Source organism: Rutilus rutilus, assembly GCF_951802725.1.
Source record: "Rutilus rutilus genome assembly, chromosome: 6".
Lineage (NCBI taxonomy): Eukaryota > Metazoa > Chordata > Actinopteri > Cypriniformes > Leuciscidae > Rutilus > Rutilus rutilus.
The window spans coordinates 5,874,069-5,892,315 of record NC_140214.1 but is presented as its reverse complement, the minus strand read 5'-3'; the positions used below and the strand labels follow the sequence as shown (position 1 = coordinate 5,892,315).

General features: G+C 35.0%; 3 protein-coding genes across 7 annotated transcripts; all 3 read right to left on the bottom strand.

The window, feature by feature from the left end:
• Nucleotides 1–6,122: 6,122 nt before the first annotated feature.
• Nucleotides 6,123–8,831, bottom strand: xcr1b.3 (chemokine (C motif) receptor 1b, duplicate 3). 2 transcript variants are annotated; one of them, XM_084411979.1, is made up of 2 exons: nucleotides 8,724–8,831; nucleotides 6,123–7,393 (listed from the first exon to the last, which is right to left on the bottom strand). In XM_084411979.1, exon 2 carries the CDS (start codon nucleotides 7,388–7,390, stop codon nucleotides 6,347–6,349), a length of 1,044 nt encoding a protein of 347 aa, XP_084268105.1. In that variant the 5' UTR covers nucleotides 7,391–7,393; nucleotides 8,724–8,831; the 3' UTR covers nucleotides 6,123–6,346. The 2 variants fall into 2 exon arrangements, with proteins under 2 accessions (XP_084268105.1, XP_084268104.1); XM_084411978.1 differs by lacking the exon at nucleotides 8,724–8,831 and adding an exon at nucleotides 7,921–8,030.
• xcr1b.2 (chemokine (C motif) receptor 1b, duplicate 2) lies at nucleotides 8,617–10,109 on the bottom strand. 2 transcript variants are annotated; one of them, XM_084411973.1, is made up of 2 exons: nucleotides 10,004–10,109; nucleotides 8,617–9,847 (listed from the first exon to the last, which is right to left on the bottom strand). In XM_084411973.1, exon 2 carries the CDS (start codon nucleotides 9,845–9,847, stop codon nucleotides 8,753–8,755), a length of 1,095 nt encoding a protein of 364 aa, XP_084268099.1. In that variant the 5' UTR covers nucleotides 10,004–10,109; the 3' UTR covers nucleotides 8,617–8,752. The 2 variants fall into 2 exon arrangements, with proteins under 2 accessions (XP_084268099.1, XP_084268100.1); XM_084411974.1 differs by having other exon boundaries at nucleotides 9,952–10,012.
• Nucleotides 10,110–12,017: 1,908 nt separating this feature from the next.
• xcr1b.1 (chemokine (C motif) receptor 1b, duplicate 1) lies at nucleotides 12,018–14,543 on the bottom strand. Of its 3 annotated transcripts, none has more exons than XM_084411975.1 (2): nucleotides 14,439–14,543; nucleotides 12,018–14,111 (listed from the first exon to the last, which is right to left on the bottom strand). In XM_084411975.1, exon 2 carries the CDS (start codon nucleotides 14,109–14,111, stop codon nucleotides 13,056–13,058), a length of 1,056 nt encoding a protein of 351 aa, XP_084268101.1. In that variant the 5' UTR covers nucleotides 14,439–14,543; the 3' UTR covers nucleotides 12,018–13,055. The 3 variants fall into 3 exon arrangements, with proteins under 3 accessions (XP_084268101.1, XP_084268102.1, XP_084268103.1); XM_084411976.1 differs by having other exon boundaries at nucleotides 12,018–14,203; nucleotides 14,439–14,541; XM_084411977.1 differs by having other exon boundaries at nucleotides 12,018–14,181; nucleotides 14,439–14,528.
• Between the last annotated feature and the right edge of the window lie 3,704 nt (nucleotides 14,544–18,247).

Below are 18,247 nucleotides of genomic sequence, written 5' to 3'. Positions count from 1 at the left end.
GCAGAACATATAGGTGTAAAAAAACAAATCATGAAGAAATGAATATAGTAAACTTTAATCCTATATTCCATAGTTCTCCTCTCTGACCCGGTAGAGCTGTGCAGTGTGACTCATGTTTTTGGTTTGATCAAGGATGATTTGAACACTGTGTTTCACTCCAATCTGCTCTCAATTAACCCTGATGTCCTCCGAGGTTTGCCTGAGGCATATGCACCTCTTTCCCTCTCATTTACAAGAAGGACTCTCCATCTACACATCAATATTTGAAATATATTTCTAATCGACTTTATTTGTTTTTAGAATTATTATATTTAGTAAATATATAATATAATAATGTCTTTATTTTGCATATGTATCTATATTTTTCTTTATATATATATATATATATAGGCCTATATATATATATATATATATATTAAATGCAGAATATGAGAATAAGAATTTTTTTAATGTTATTTAGTAAATGTATAATAATAGTACATTTAATAATATAATAATGCAATTTTTTGCATAGATCTAATATATATTGCATATTATATTATAAGATATTATTCCTATATATATATATATATATATATATATATATTATTCATATAATACAATATAATTATATATTATTCTTTTGCAGAGTATGAGAGTAATATATATATATATATATATATATATATATATATTTGTTTTTGTTTTTTTATTGTATAAGAAAGCTTGTCACACTTTTTACTCCAGTGAACATCTCATCAAACTTCATAGTGGAACATGTTGTCACACTGTATGGGGTAAGTTGTCACAATGGGACCCTGCCATTAAATTTCATGCAGTAGTATAGGTCATGTAACATGAAGAAACATGAAGAAACAGCAAAAATAGGCCATCAAACCCCTGTTTTGGCCAACAGATATTACAATTTTATAAAAATGACCAATTTAATGTGATACATGTGACATTTTACCCGGATCTAACATTTGTGAAAAATAATATCAAGGAAGGAAGACAGAAATTTGCTGGTTATCTAAACTCCTGTCAGAAAACAAGGACATTAAAAGCCAGCAAAAGAAACGAAAAATCAAACTACGTTAAATAAAGACAGGAGGAAAACAGGTAAGAAGAAGAAGAAGAAGGTCTAATGAGACTATTGAGCAGAAAACAACATCTGTTTGGCTCCTGGCTATAATCTGAGCACACATTTGCCAGAGAGGTACAGTGTGGTAAAAGACCGCGTCTTTCAAGAAACTTGTAAACAGATGCAGTGAACAGGTTTGTCTTTTCTCAACTTTTCCGACGACGAGAAACTGTTTCCGTTCAAACTGAGAAGATTTCAAAAGTCTTTGAAGGAATTGACGTTATTTTGCACGCTATAGGTGAACAGCAGGTGTTTCTCCGTCTACTCGGAGCTCTGAAAACACTGAGCAACGTAAAATACGGTGTAACTCATGCCATGTTATGAGCAAGACATCAGTCACATGGTCTCCTCTGAAATGTTGTCCATGTTTGGTGAAACAGCACGATCAAGGACATTTAGCGAGGCATGTCAGTGATATAAACAGACTGTCATTTTAACACTGCTGAAATGTCACAGCAGACGTGTTGTCAGACAGTGCTGGGCATGCACATATCATCGCATCATGGAGAGATACAAAAATTATACACTTGCGTTCAAAATTTGGGGGTCTGTGCATTTTTAAAAATAAATAAAAAAGTCTCTTATGCTCAGTCTGCTCACACATTTATTTGGTCAAAAATACAGTGAAAACAGTAACATGATGCCATTTAAAATAACTGTTTTCTAATTAAATGTGTTTCCTAATTGAATATATGTTAAAATGCTATTTATTCCAGTGATTTAAAGCTGAATTTACTATCAGCATCATTACTCCAGTCTTCAGTGTCACATGATCCTTTATAAATCATGCTGATATGAAGAAACATTTACTATTATTATCAATGATGAAAACGGTTGTGCTGCTTCATATTTTTGTGGAAACTGCGATGAAGAATTCTTTGAATTCTTTGATGAAGATAAAAAGTGTAAAAGTCTTCAATATAAATGTCTTTACTGTCACTTTTGACCAATTTAATGTATCCTTGCTGAATAAAATGATTAAAATCTTTCAGCTGACCCTCAGCTTCGAAACAGTTTGTACAGAATATTATGGTTGAAGTTATGAGTGGTTTCACAGACAGGGTTTAGATCAAGCCGGGATTAAGGCTTAGTTCAATTAGAACATTTAAGTCGATTTTATAAACGTGCCTTAGAAAAAAAAAAAAAAAAAAAAAAAACATTACTGGTGTGCATATTGAGACAAAACAATGGCACTTTAAGATATATCAGTGCAAGTTGCTTTCAGTTAAAACAGCTCAAACATGCATTTAGTCTGGGACTATAGGCCTTAAGCCTTGTCTGTGAAACCGGGCAATAATGTTCTGGCACAAAGACTTCATATGCATATTCAGCTTGATTGAATTTGTGGTTTATCACTCCAGAACCGAGCTAAGTCTATGTCTTATAGGGGAGCAATTGACTGGCGTCTGTTAGAGGATTGTGGTTTGGGAGTATTATGGGATCAGATCAGGACAGAGACGGTGTGGGAATCTGAGTTGCACTGAATGAGATATATCAGGCTATTAGACAGATATCACACATCACGTTAGGTGTTATATTAAAGATACCTTGGAGTACATGTATCTGTGATATTCAGAACGCAGAGACGCATTCATATCAAATACTCCAATGAATAGCAAAGCAGAGAGCTGTCAATCATCCACTTGTCATCTGGGCTGGACGGTTTACTGGCAAATAATCTATACATTTATTCACTGTGAATTGAAATTATTCCAAGGGTCCGCAGCAGGGGGTCCACCAAATTTAGTTTTTTTTCAGACTATTTTTCTTTTGTGAAAAAAAAAAGAGAAAACATCCATTAAACAAAGATAAAATATTAAATTTGACCAAAATTGTTATGTTAAGAAGCTAAAGTTCTGCTAAATTATTAATGGCTTCTTCCACAATAAAATTTAAAGAATTTCGTCAAGTTCATCCTCATGCATTTCAAAGCATGACTTCCTTTATTCTGTGGGACACAGTGTCCAAGCTGCTCTTTTTTGATACAGTTAAAGTGAATACCATAGTAATATTTTAAGGCAAGATTTTCAGTGAAATATCTTTTGGCCTGTTTTTCATACAATTTAGTGCACAAGTATTTGTAGCCTACTATTAATGGTGTTTTTATGGTGCTTTTCCTTTAATATTTATGCAAAAAGAAATTATTAAAAAAAGAAGTGAGTCCAAATGTTACAAAATAACACACTAATAAAAATGGCATTTGAAGAATCATGTAATTCAAAGTGCCAATTGTCTCACTTGTTGACCTCTACTTCCACCTACTGGATACTAACAGGAATGAACCATCCTGAACCTTAGTTTGCAACCCAGAGGGCTACTAAAAACTTCTCATAAAGCTTTTTCATTTCTTTTTTTTTTTTTTTTTTTTTTTTTTTTTTTCGTTTTTACTACACATCGGAAAATTATCCTTCTCAATATTCTGCAATCGCCCTTGGTTTTTCATCTGCTTTTTTCTGTATCTGTTCCTCATTCAGAAAATCTTTGACACAATCTCCAAACACAAACTCAAGCATGCACATATTACTGTAATACATGCAGTTCAGTGACACTCTGTTCTATTATATAACACATTAGATTAATAAAGACAGCTACTTAAATACACATATGATAAACATGTTTTCATTTGATGGTTTGGGGGGTTTAAAGGCAAAAACGTGGTGTAACTATCCAGAAAGAAAAAAAAAACTAAAGAAGTTTGGTACAATAGGCTATTTCATGATAGCTTCTTTTAAAAAATAAGCAGTAAAGCCATTTTATTTGTGAATAACCAACATTCAGAAAGCCATTTTGTTACAGTAAAACCATAAAACAAGACATTATATCACAAAGTAGACCATGTAGACCCTCATGGCTGTGTGCCAAGTATATTTATAGATATTTTGACCGTTTTATGACATTTAAGGTTAATTCAAACTGTTAAATGTCCACTTTTTAATGTATAAACCCAAAATGAATACCATTTAGATTACATTTCTAAGAATTTGATCCATTCTTTTAAAAAATAGATTTATTACGTTTTTTTCATCTGTGACATTTAAGTAACACTTTCCAATATGATTTATAACATAAGTTAACTACATTAGTTAACATGAACTAACAATGAAAAATACTTCTACGCATTTAATAATTTAATGTTAATTTCAACATTTACTAATTACATTACTAATAAATCTAAAATCTGTTAATAATATTTAATGGACTGTTTAATATTAACATAAACTAAAAGACAGTTGTATTTTAATTAAGTCAAGTCAAGTCACCTTCATTTATATAGCGCTTTTAACAATATTGTTTCGAAGCAGCTTTACAGTGATAATAGGAAACAAGTAACAGAGATTGTTTAGGCTTTATTGCAGCTCTAGAATAAAGTTATTGTCCAGCTAAAGTTAGTTTTGATTGATTCACTTCTGTTCCGTTGCAAAGATCATTAGTTATTAACTTATGGGGCCGCTTACAAGACACCGCTCTAACAGAAAACCCTTAACCCTTTCATTTTTACCAATTAAAATGATAGTTATTGATATCAGGAATTAGATTTCTACTATAACAATGCTAATTCTTGATATCCACAATTACTTTTTCACTAGTTAAAATGCTAATTCTTGATATCAACAATTTAATTTCAACTATAGTAAAAACTATAATTCTTGATATCTGTAATCGTATTTTCACTAGTGAAATGTCACCATAGGCTGCCATACAAAATCCTTTGTTGATATCAAGAATGGATTTCTTACTTGTTGAAATTCCAATTTCACATATCAGAAATACAATTCTTACTAGTAAAAACCTTTATTTTTGATATCAAGAATTCAATTGTCACTATAGTTGAAATGTCTATTCTTGATATCAACAACTGAATTGCTACTAGTAACAATGTTAGTTTTTGATATCAATAATTACATTTTCACTAGTGACAATGTTAATTTCTGATATCATGAATGTGAACGTTACTAGTAAGAAAGCCATTTTAGATATCTGAAATAATATTGATATCAGAAATACATTTTCAGATATCAAAAATGAAAAATTTGACTATAGTAGCAATTCAGTTGTTGATATCAAGAATAGACATTTCAACTAGTAACGATGTAATTACTGATATCAAAAATTATATTTCTACTAGTAAGAAATCAATTCTTGATATCAACAATTGATTTTGAATGGCAGCCTATGGTGACATTTCACTAGTGAAAATACAATTACAGATATCAACAAGTAAATTGCGGTAAACCTCGGGATAAACAGAGAGACTAATATTAGCGTAGACGCCCTTCTTCTTATGATGTAAGGAGTACATCAGGATTTATGGGAAGTGTTCCCGGTTCTGGCTGGAAATAAGTAGGTACTTTAACTTACCGTATTTTGAATGAATGTGTGTAGTATGAATGTAATCCGAACGTACTACATCCGCCATGTTGTCATTATCATGTGATCTACCAGCGTCAGTTACGTCGCTTCAATGCCATTCATAAATCCTCTCCTGTGACCTCATGGGATAAAATTAATCTCTCCAGTAATAGGTCATCCGGGTACTTTTTTGCCTATACTCTTGAGTACTGTGAATTCAGACATAGTTCTTTTGTCACATACTGTATTTCGCCTACAATTAGAAGGGTGCAATATAGGCTAGTGTGCGATTTCAGATGCAGCCATAGATACTAATGTATTTTTTTTAGCGGACATAATGTAATTACTTATTTAAAATGAGTACCTACTCAAGAGAGTATGTGATTTCAGATGCAGTTTTGACACCTATGAAGTAATTTTCAGGGGAAAAAAAGCAAGATTTGTTTTAAATGAAACATAACTGATGTACTAAAATGTTTCTCCAGGAATAAATAAATTGACATAAAGTGTACATTATCACAGATGAAGTGGATTAGATGCAATATTTGTTTAAGTCTAAAATGTTTTCATGAAGCCACACGTTTTATTCAGTAGTTTATACTGCTTAATACAGCGCCTATGAGAATAAAGTTCAACATAAGCCTATAATATTTATAAGTGAGGTATATATTTTTATTTTGATAAACATGACACAGTATAACATTAAGATTACATGAAATGTGTTTTTACTGTTATAATGTTGATGGCATCGGCGCAGTCTCAAGTCGGACAAAATTTCTAACAGGCATGCACTGCTTTAAGTCAGACCATGATGGGTCTGCACAGCGCCGCATGAAGTCAAACACACCTTATGATATCATGACACCCTTGATATGATCAGAGATGAAACTGCCCTGAGAAGCTGCTCTGATTGCTGAAGGTCTGAGTGCTGAACCTCTGTGAGAGCCGACGAAAGCCTCCGGCCCATGGCAGGTACCTCCTGAACTTCCTCCCTCCAAAGATGTGGACGAGCGGGTTCAGACAGCAGTGGGAATACGCTAGAATATGAGTGATACTGTAGATGTACTCCCAAGCGTTTTCCCACACCGTCTGCCTGAACACAGCGACGCCTAAAGACCTCAAGGAGATGAGGAAGAGGAAGATGTTATACGGCGCCCAGCAGATGAAGAATCCCACTGCGATGCTTAACATGATGCATAAAGCATGGTTTCTGCTTCGGATGCGGCTCTGATGGATGCTAAAACCCATCCGGGCGTAGCAGAACGCAATAACCATGAATGGCAGCAGGAAAAAGAGAATAATCTGCGTGAAATATCCAAACAACTCAATAAACACTGAGTTGTGAATGGGAATGCAGAGTACGCCGCGACTTTCGACAGTATCAGAGAAGATCATTTCGGGCAGGCTGAAGCCCACCGAGATCAACCACACCACGGCAGACGAGGCGTGTGTGTACAGTCTGCTATTGCCGACAGATGAAGCGAACACCGGATGCACGACCGCCACGTATCGATGGACAGTCATGATTGTGAGGAACATCATGTAACTGTAAAGGCCCAAGAAGATGCACCAGCTGAACAGCTTGCAGGCCAGTTTCCCAAAGATCCAGCCCCAGATGTGAGTCGCGGTCCAGGGCACCAACGCGAAGGTGAAGATGAGGTCGGACGCTGTGAGATGAAGGAGCAAGCAGTCAGCAGAGCTGCTCAAAGCCACCTTCTTCAAGACCACCCAAAGCAAAAAGCTGTTTCCTGGCAGACTGATGCAGATGATGAGACTGTAGCAAATGGCGCTGATCAGCGCCAATGAAAAATTATCTTCCTCTAATATAATCAAAGGATAATCCGCATAATCCACATATGAGTAGTTCACGTCATAATAATCGCTGAAATTATAGTCTTTGTTCAAAGTGGCTCTATTCATTGTCTGAAAAAAAAAAAAAAAAAAAAACGTACGTTTTATAAGAAAATACTACTTCAGTCTTTTCTACTAAATTCTGTTTAATTAATACAATATCTTACAATTTCTGAGTGAAAATTGTTTAAAAGACATTTTTTTCATTATAGAATGTCAGCAAACCAGATTCAATAATGTGAAAATATTATGTACAGAGATCATATCAAAAACCATATAAAATGTTTACAATAAGTCCGGTCTGCCATTAATCTGATTATACTTATTTATTCTCTTATTTATATGTCATGTTAATGCTGTTTTTTTTTTTTTTACATGAATCACAAAATTATACATTTAGAATGTTTTACACTATTCTTTTCCATGCAATGACTATTTATAATGATCAAAAAGCACTATAAAGTAATAATGAACCTTTTACAGCTATATTCCAAATCTTTTGAAGCCATGCAGAACAGAAAAAAAAGAAAAAATACAAAATCAGTACTTATACAAAGCTATAGTTTGAGAAAGAAAGAAAGCTGTAAAACAAGAAATACCTCGATTGTTGTGGCGATCGTTCCTTCAAATATTTGACCTGTCTGTCATAGAGATACTGAAGAAAATATTTCGTTTTGCGTGTTTCACCCTCCAGTCACATGACCATCCACTCATTACCACCCAACTCATTAACACACATCCTCTTTAACAGATACATCCATCTTAAAGTAAATCCCTGAACGCAGTAGGGATAACACAAATCATTTCCACCATCACTCTTTACAGTCCTAGTACAGTGAAACAGTGCAAAAAGAAACATCCATACCAAGAGTTTTGCTCTTTCAAATATTAAAAAAGATTATTTTATTAAAAAAGTATATATATGTATATACATATGTGTGTGTGTGTGTGTGTGTGTGTGTGTGTGTGTGTGTGTGTGTGTGTGAGAGAGAGAGTGTGTGTGTGTGTGTGTGTGTGTGTGTGTGTGTGTGTGTGTGTGTGTGTGTGTGTGTGTGTATGTCTATATATTATATAAACACCGTTTGTTACATGAGATTAACTGTGATTAATCTATTTGACAGCACTAATTTAAAATTGTCAATTTTTTAAATATTTTTAAAATAAAAAATATATATTTTTTACACCTATGAAGTAATTTTCAGGGAAAAAAAATGCAAGATTTGTTTTAAATCAAACATAACTGAACGTACTAAAATGTTTCTCCAGGAATAAATAAATTCATATATATATTACAGTTTACTTCATGATTATACTAAATTCAAAAATTTTGAATATTTTTTGCATCTATGAAATCATTTTCAGGGGAAAAAGCAAGATTTGTTTTAAATGAAACTGAACGTACTAAAATGTTTCTCTGGGAATCTGCATTCTCTATTTTTCCAGTGTGTTCAGCTCTGTGGCGTTTGTTTGTCTCGCGTCACAGTTTCCAGAAGCTCCTTCAAGTGTGTACGGATGAATCCTGGAGTCGCTGGGATCGGTGGGTCCTCTGTAGAGCCCCGACTGCCTGCGTTCAGGAGAGCAGAACAAAATGCTGGTCAAGAGATTTCTGTACTTCCCTCTGAGAATATACAGCGCTGGGTTAACGCAGCAGTGAGAAAACGCCATAATTCTGCAGACGACAAACGCAACATGCAGCTGGTAATGTTCGCAGGGATCAAATTCATAGATGGACATCAACACGATGATGATATGATACGGACCCCAGCATATAAAGAAAGCTACAACAATACACAGCACTAATATCACAGTCCGGTATTTCTGCTTGGTCGACGTTGACATGAGAGTTATAATGATTTTGGTATAACAGAAAACAATGAGGGCAAATGGTACGAGGAACAGCAGAACGAGTTGTGAATAATATCCCACATGATCATCATCCGTATTTGTGCTTTTACAAGTATAAGTGACATGGTCTTTTTCTGCCTTTGAGGCTATTGAATCTCTCAAGCAAGCAATCAAACTTATGATCCATGCACCAACACAGGCAACTTTTGAACATTTGAGCCTTCGACTCCGTGTTAGCCAAAAACTTCTCACCACCACGACAACAAAACGGTCGAGGGTCATGGCCGTGAGAACAATGAGACTTCCGTAGATTCCCACAAAATAGGCCCCAGTAATGATCTTGCAGGCGACGTCACCAAAAATCCAGTGATGAACAAGATCCACACACCAGAAAGGCAACGTCAGTGTGAACAGAAGATCGAAAAGTGCTAAACAGAACATGAAAAGGTTGGTGACCCTTTTCAAGTCTTCGTAGCAAGTGAGAGCACACATGAGGAAGCCATTTCCAAGGATGCTTAGGCAGAAGACCGTGGCGTAGCAGACGGCTGTGGTCTTTTTATAGTCATCAACTTCACACATTTTGATTAACACATCATCAGTCCAGTTGTAGTCATATGGATAAACATAATCATTGCTGCTGGTTGAGTTGTTGCTGCTGCTGGTCGAGTTGTACGGTTCCATCTAGCAAGAATATAAATGAGCATTTTACAACACTGTTCAATTTTCCATTTCGATACATTTCAAATCAAACTATTGCAGTCATGCACAATCAAAAAGCTTTGCACCTGTTTCTCGCATCTTCAGCATATCAAGAATGAAAGAACACGAAATGCCTACCTCAAGATTTGTGTTTGCCCGGGTTGAATAACTTCTAAAGGAAAAATGTCTAAGTGACAATAGAGATCACACTTTTGTATAGTCATTTCCTTTTGCTAATGCGTGCAGTTTCACAATGAATAAGTGTGTGGCTTGGCATTGAAGCACGTCTTCTGGGAAGTGTAAAACACTCTTGACAGAGTGGTCTACAGATCCTAATACACTGTAAAAAAATATTTTCAAAGTTGTGAATAAAACAACGATTATTGGAGTACGTTTTACTATTTTACTATTAAAGAAAATACTATTTCAGTCGTTCAAAATTTCACATTTAATTCAATGTGTGACCTGCCATTTCTTTGTTTTTGTTTATTACTAGTAATTTCTGGGGGGAAATTGTTTTTATACCATTTTTTTCCCCCATTTTATTTACACTGACATTTTTGCAAATTTAAGCGATTCCAGTTCCTTAATTCTTTTCCTTGAAGCATATAAATACTTGGGGGGAAATGCAGTTGCATTGCCTCTTTTTGCATTGAGATAATTTCAATAACATAATTTTTAAACAGTTCTTGCAAAAGGTAGGAATTTTAGTGAATTTTGCACAGTCTTTTAGTAAGCAGCATAAGTGCTATCCAAATACTGGCTTTTATATTAATATTTCTATAAATATTTGGGGGAAAATGCAATTACATTGTGTCTTTTACATTAAGATAATTTCGATAAAATAAACAGGACTAGAGCTAATTAAACATAACTTACAGTATGTAAGTGAGTATCACTAATTTCACTAATAATGTTTAAAAATACTATTGACAAAATGCATGTACTGTACTATACTGTACACATATACTGTATCTTTAAGACATTGTCACTAGTGACTTACTTGTCGGTTTGTTGGTATACAGTTGCCTATACATTTTCTTTCCATTACCAGGGCCATTCTCTATCAGATGAGATACAAGAACATGCTTCAGGGCACGTTTACACGACAATGATGTACTAAAAATGGAAATGTTTTTCCTTTGCGTTTTTTTGCATACAGACGACAATGTTGTCCAAGTTGTCCAAGTCCAATCCAAGTTCATATGGGTTCATGAAAACGACAAAAAAACTAATGACAATGCCACTTTGTAAAGAAACACTACGCGCCTATAGACTGAACACGTGCATGACATCACCGTGTTCACAAATTCACGTTTTATCATTTTCAAAAACGTAAACTTAGAAATCCGTTTTCAAAAGTTTGCGTTTTCAGGCCCCGTTTTCGAAAGTTTTCGTTATTATTTTAACGTCCTTGTTAGCGTGCCCGCCTCCCACACCAGAGACTCTGGTTCGAATCCCGCTTGGAGCAGGTCAAGTAGAACCAATTAAAGTTGGTGCCGTGACCCGGATGGGAGCGAGGTTTAGGGGGGTGAGTGGAACTGTCGTAGGCCAGTAAGAGCTATGTGTGTGTAAACTTCACTCCCCTGGCCTCAAGAGGTGATCTAGACTAGAGGCTTGCGGTCTTAAGCGACCTTGTTAGCGTGCCCGCCTCCCACACCAGAGACCCTGGTCTGAATCCCACTCAGAGTGGGTTGAGTCGGACCGGTGACACTTAGTCACATCGCTTTGCTGCTTTGTCATCCCGAAGCGGCTGCATCTGCTTTTCGACCAGTGGCAGACAGCGGGGGTATTGGGGAAACCCGTATAAAAACAGTCATCATTTTGCGATTATGTTTGAGGTCGCTAATAGCCCAGACGTGACACACTACACACAAAAGACATGGGACTATTAGTCAGGACAACTTATTAACAATTCTGCATAGTATTTCCATATTAGAGCACACACATTAAGGTAGAGTATGCCCCCCCGAGCAAAGTTTACTATCGTCATTTGTTTTTTCCTGGACATATAACCTAAACCTATACCAGGGGACCACACTGAATCAGCTAACCACACATGACTGCTACTGCTACTGCTAGTGTCAAAGCTGTGGTGAACTGTACCATAGATGATATAACTGCGGAATGTACGAGAAACAGTGTTGTCAGGTCAAATAAATTTTTATTCTTTGTGACTCAGCACATTATACACAGAAAAAGCCCATGGACATTCTGCAGTGAAATATGCACATGCTTTCAAAAGAATTCACCTTATAAAGAACAGTAGTAAACAATACACGACAATGTTAATCAAGTTAAGCATTATCTGCAGATGTATCAATTCATGAACTTAATTACAGAATAATTTGATTAACCGATTTATTTCATTATTATAATATAAATCTTATTGGGAAAATATTTCATTTTTCAAGTCACTCGCAGAAAATACCCAAAGAAACCAGAGTATGAGGCCACAGCTAACATGCAAGCATTTTACATTGCATTAATTTAGTTACAAAACAGAACTCACGCTATACAGGGTATATATAGGGTTAGGTTAGTTAGGGTAAAATATGTCACCCACTCTGTAAAAAATTGGCAGAGGATGTGGTTGGGGGGCAGTTTTGTGGCTCATAAATGACATCTGTGACAGAAGTGCATGCAGGAAACTATTTATTGCACAAGTTTTCAAAAACATGAATAAATCAGAACTAGTGAAGGGGAAATGATAAAGATTCACTGTTTGAGTTTGTAGAAGTTGTGAAAGTGTAAAAATGCAGAAATTGCATACGTTGTGCAATTTCTTTTTTAAATCGCTTATTATTGTTGTTAGTAAAGCTATTTAAAGTTAATAAATCTATTTAGGAAAATGTGAATTATGTGAAACACATGCATAATGACAAATGCAGTTGTGTTCACAGCTAACATGTTTACTCTATACACTCCATTAGTTCATCATTTGTTGCATCATATGTATAAAAGAAAGCAAACATATAATGCAAATTAATTTAACACAGTTAATGTATATAAACATACTCTTGTAAAATTGCATCCGATTTTGAGAGCTTTTTTACATGCAATTTTAATCAGTTGTAACATTTTTAAAGATTTGTTCAATTATAGTACAGACACTTTACATTGCATTCATTTTGTTGCTGAAAATCAGTTGTAAACTCATTGTTTTGGAGCTATTTTTAAGCATGCATGGCTAATACATTGATATTTCTTCGCCATTGGAGTAAATAAGCCTGCTGTGTCGATTCTGAGGCTCACTGTTCTTCTTACGGAAAGTCCATAACATTTTCTTCAAGTGGTTTCTGAATTTTATCCCCATAAAAACATAAAACACAGGATTCAAGCAGCAGTGTGAGAAAGCCACCATGCGAGAAATGTACATCCAATAGTCGACAGATTTACTGACCTCGCACTCATTAAAAGGAGAGATTCCCCATGAAATCAGAGAGTCCAGAAATATGGCCACGTTGTACGGCCCCCATCCCAAGAAAAAAAACACCACTATGAAGAGGATGAGCTGCACTGTCTTCTTACGAGTGTGAGATGTCGGTCGAAGCAGCCGTGTCAGGATCACAGTGTAGCAAAAAGCAATGATCACAAATGCGACAACAAAAAAGAAATTTTGCAAGTATACAGTTTGAAGCTTCCATTTGATTGCACCGTCGAAATCACAAAGCTGCACTGACGTTGTTTCAGGAAAGCTGTCCACAACGGAGTTGAACATGGCTTGTGGGATGGCAGCGCAAAAACTGATGATCCAGATGACAACTGAGGTGACGTAGCAGTGCAGGCTCTTCCTATACATGACCACCGACATGGGGTGAACCACGGCCATGTATCGGTGGACAGTCAAAACTGTCAGGAAGATGATGCTGCTGTAATAGCCAGTGTAGAACACGTAGTTAATTGCTTTGCAAGCGGGATCTCCGAGAGTCCAGCCATACATGTAGTAGTGGGCCCAGAACGGCAGGCCAAAGGTGAAAATCAGATCAGAGAGAGCCAGATTCAACAGGAATGTGTTGGTGAGGGATTTCAGATTTTCATACTTCACAAGGACGTACAGGACCAATGTGTTTCCCACACAGCTGAACAGAACAATGATGATAAAAAAGATTGGTGTGACGGTTCTTCCAAATTGGTCAACTTTTGTCTTGATACAGATTTCGTCTCCTGTGCTTCCATTGAAATCAGAATAGTAATCATAAAAATATGTTTCAGGTTGACTTTCATTTATCGATTGGGCTGCCATCTTGATGCACAGTGTAAAAAAAAAAAAGCAATATTTAGGTTAATACAAAAATAAGGTGATGATAGACCCTCTGAAAAGAGTAAAACATGGACCTGAGGAATAAATAAATCTTTTGTTTTTCTTGTCTGTTTCACAACTGAAATTTGTGTAGATAAAGATAGGCCACTAATGTAAAATTTAAAAGGTTTAAATATAGTGTAACTGATCACAATAAGTCAAAAATGAATTAACCATTTTGAGAAATAATTAATGATTGCATTGATAATTATTGCAAATGTTCATTAACATGCACTTCAGAAATATGGAGAGATGAGTTATATCCCTTACCTTTATGAAATTCTACAGAGAAAACTTTAATGGAAACAGACGAAGGCAGGCTGAGCGAGTGTAGTTAAGTAACCTAAAAACTACAGGTATGAAACTTTCTAAATAGGCTGTATATTTGTTCCTATTAGAGTATCAGCAACTTTAGTACAACCCACAAAATGATGCTCAGATCCCCAATCAACCTCAATAGGTACATGCCCATTTTTCTGTTCTCATTTGCAAGATCCAGAGAGACCCTGCCAATTGACAAAAATGGACTTGAATCAAGAAAGATGAATCAAAAGAAATCACACTGAGTTGACCAATAGGCCTATTAAATATTATATATCAGATTATGTTGAACACACTTTGCTACGCATTAACTTACTTTTGCTACCATCTCTTTTTTCCGAAGCACCTGCTAATAAAGGACTCTAACCCATTCAGACCCTGCGTCCATTACAATGGACATCACATGTCAACCCCCCTTTTTTTTACTTCTGGAGCATTTCACCTAGTTTAAAGCCTGCAGTCCATTAGATTGGACGCTTGTCATCCAATCAAATGGTAGTAAAGCTCTGCATGTAGTAATTATTTAAAAAAAACATGTCAGCACTTCACTCCAAACACAGAAGCAAGCAACATTTTCTATGGTTTTATTTACATTTTTTGATATGTTTGCCAGTATTTCATAGTTTGTATGTAAAATAGAAAGATTGAACTTATTAATTAAAGTTAAAAATGGATTGTAGAATTGCAAATTTTAAATCAGGATTTTTTCAAATGTGTCTGTCCATTAGAATGGACAGTGGGTTCAAAAGCCTGTTACTGAAATCACATTCCAGTAATTGAAGTCCAGTAATGCTGATTGAAATTTCTTATATAAAAAATCTATCACAGTACCGATACATTTTTTTAACTTTTTCATATGCAGAATATAGTTCTTGAAGTGCTTGAACATATAGCTGATGGAAATATCTCAGATGTTGACTTTATGTGGAGTGATGATGAGGAAGATGGAGATGTAAGAAAAATATCCGTATTTAAAACTTTATAAAGTAAAATGACTAGCTTCCGGCCAAACGAAACATACGGATTTGACTTAAATCTAAAGCCTAACTTGAAAATGAATTATTTTTCTTACACAAACGCATCGATTCGCTTCAGAAGGCCTTTATTTACCCCCAAGAGCCGCATAGAGCACTTTTATCATGGATGGATGCACTTTTATGGACTTTCAAAACAGAAACAACCATTCACTGCCATTATAAAGCTTGGAAACCATGCAGGACATTTTTTAATATAACTCCGATTGTATTCGTCTGAAAGAAGAACGATGTCATATACACCTAGGATGGCTTGAGGGTGAGTAAATCATGGGCCAATTTAAATTTTTGGGTGAACTATCCCTTTATAGGTATAGTACACCCAAAAATGATATTTGTCATCACTTACTCATCCTCATGTTGTTCCAAATCTGTATGAGTTTCTTTATTCTGCTGAACACAAAAGAAGATATTTTGAAGAATGTCGGTAACTATAGACAGTTGACAGTATAGCCATTGATTTCCATATTTTTTCCTATAGCCTATATTTCCTAATAACTACATATTATATTATTTTGATATTAGTAATTATTTTGAAAATTATAATAATATTTATCAGTAATGTATCAATATAGATTTTACAGTACAATACCGTATAATTAATTACAGCAAAAGCAGATCAAATGACGAAATGCAGTACAAATACAGTAAAGTACTATTTGGTAGTTTACAGTACTGATCTTGTGTACTGTAAAGTGAATTACAGTACAGTTACTGGAAATCGAAATACATGCAGTGTTGGGGAAGCTACTCTGAAACTGTAGTTTGACAAGCTACAAGCTACTCGTAAGTTAAAGTAGTTAAACTACAGTCAAGCTACCCTTTTGGAAAAGTAGTTAGCTACACTACAAGTTACTATCAAAAAGTAGCTAGCTACATTGAAACTACTTTTGATTTTTTTGAACAACGTATATTATAAATAACTGAATAAGTGTCTGAGGAATGTTTTAAGTAAAATATTTAGTGTTTAAAACAATGCAATACGATTATGATTTCAAAGAGTATTGTTTTATTACACACAACACTCAAATATCTCAGACTGTTTGTCAAAAGTGCAAAATTGCAACAAATACAACATTGCAAGAACAAAATATACATCCAACGTAAATTGCATGTAGAACATTTTCTTAAAAAGATTGCATACAAAAGTGTAACCTTTACTTGTCGTTTCTTTGAGAGACATGAACTTGGACAAATAAGGCCATGGGTAATTAACGTTAGTTGTTTCTCCATCCTACAAATCTGCCGTCTTGCTCCATCATGGATAAAATGGGTGTATCAACCCACTTCTGTACGTAAGTGAACCGTTAGCCGCAAGATGCGTGATTAAACACGCATGGTGGCGGTAATGGCAAACAATTAGTTTGTAATCTAACAAGAAGAATATCCTTGCATCGCGCTGATTCGCGCAGGCTCGACAAAACCTAATGTAGCTTTTGCTCGCGCTACACCGCTACTTGCTGCAAAAAGTAGTTAGCTACTATAAAAGCTACACTGTTTAAAAAGCAACTGAGCTACTGCCAAGCTACTGAAAAATGTAGTTAAGTTAGTAGCGTCGCTACTTGTAGTTAACTACTCCCCAACACTGTGCATCATGCATGGCAACCGTGCTGCCAGTGATGTACTGTAGAAATACAAGAAAATCGCTAACAGAGAAATTGTTTCAAAGATGCACACAGGAAATTACTCTAACGTGAATGCGTTGATTGATTCCTAGGTTTATTTTGTTATGAATAAATAAATGTGAGATCTATAAAGCAAAAACCTTACAATTAAAGTTGAAATGTTGTAATGTTCAAGATTTTGATCTAAAAAAAGAAAGATGCGCAAAAAAAATGACTCTAACATGACCATATTGATTGATTCTAATATATTTAGTTTGTTACAAACAATGTGCAATCTGTAAAACAAAAACCTCAAAATTATAGTTGAAATGGTATACTGTTGAAAGGTTTTTGACCTTGAGAAAAAGCTTTAAGTATATACTAACAATTTTTATGTTTATTATTTAATTTTATGTTGGTACATTTTTGTGAAGTACACCTGTTTTGACCTGACGTCCATTGAAATGGACAAAAAAAAATTACAATTAAAGCCAAACATTTTTTTATTTTTTTTTATTTGGTCTCATTTATAGAAGCCTCATGAGCTGGGAAAATGTACTTTTATATTTTTCAGAAACCTAAAACATAATTCAGGTCTGATGGGGCTAAAGAAGCAATTGATAAAACTAGTCAAGTCAAGTCAAGTATATTTGTATAGCGCTTTTCACAATACAGATTGTATCAAAGCAGCTTCACAGTATTAAATTAAAATAATACAACAAGGTTTGTTTCTAGTGGAATTTATTGATTGATAAAAATATCCCCACCTGAGCAAGCCAAAGGCAACAGTGGCAAGGAATTAACTAACTAACAGTTAATGGTTGGTTTTAATCTTTCAATCTGTGTTAAATGTCAGTTAATGGTTGGTTTTGATCTTTCAATCTGTGTTAAATGTCAGTTAATGGTTGGTTTTGATCTTTCAATCTGTGTTAAATGTATCTGGTCATACAGTAACACTCATATTGTAACATATTTGTTAACACCTGAGTTTTTTTGTGTTTTTGATGATGCGTTCATTACTGATCATCATATGACTACTTGTTTAACTGCGTTCTTTATCGTGCAACCAAACTTGGTGCCCTGGACAACCGTGCAACTGCGTTTTCGCCTCTGATTGGAT

Bases quoted from the DNA above. Each gene is read 5' to 3' on its own strand.
- xcr1b.3 (XM_084411979.1), bottom strand. From the start codon at position 7,390: ATGAATAGAGCCACTTTGAACAAAGACTATAATTTCAGCGATTATTAT.
- xcr1b.2 (XM_084411973.1), bottom strand. From the start codon at position 9,847: ATGGAACCGTACAACTCGACCAGCAGCAGCAACAACTCAACCAGCAGC.
- xcr1b.1 (XM_084411975.1), bottom strand. From the start codon at position 14,111: ATGGCAGCCCAATCGATAAATGAAAGTCAACCTGAAACATATTTTTAT.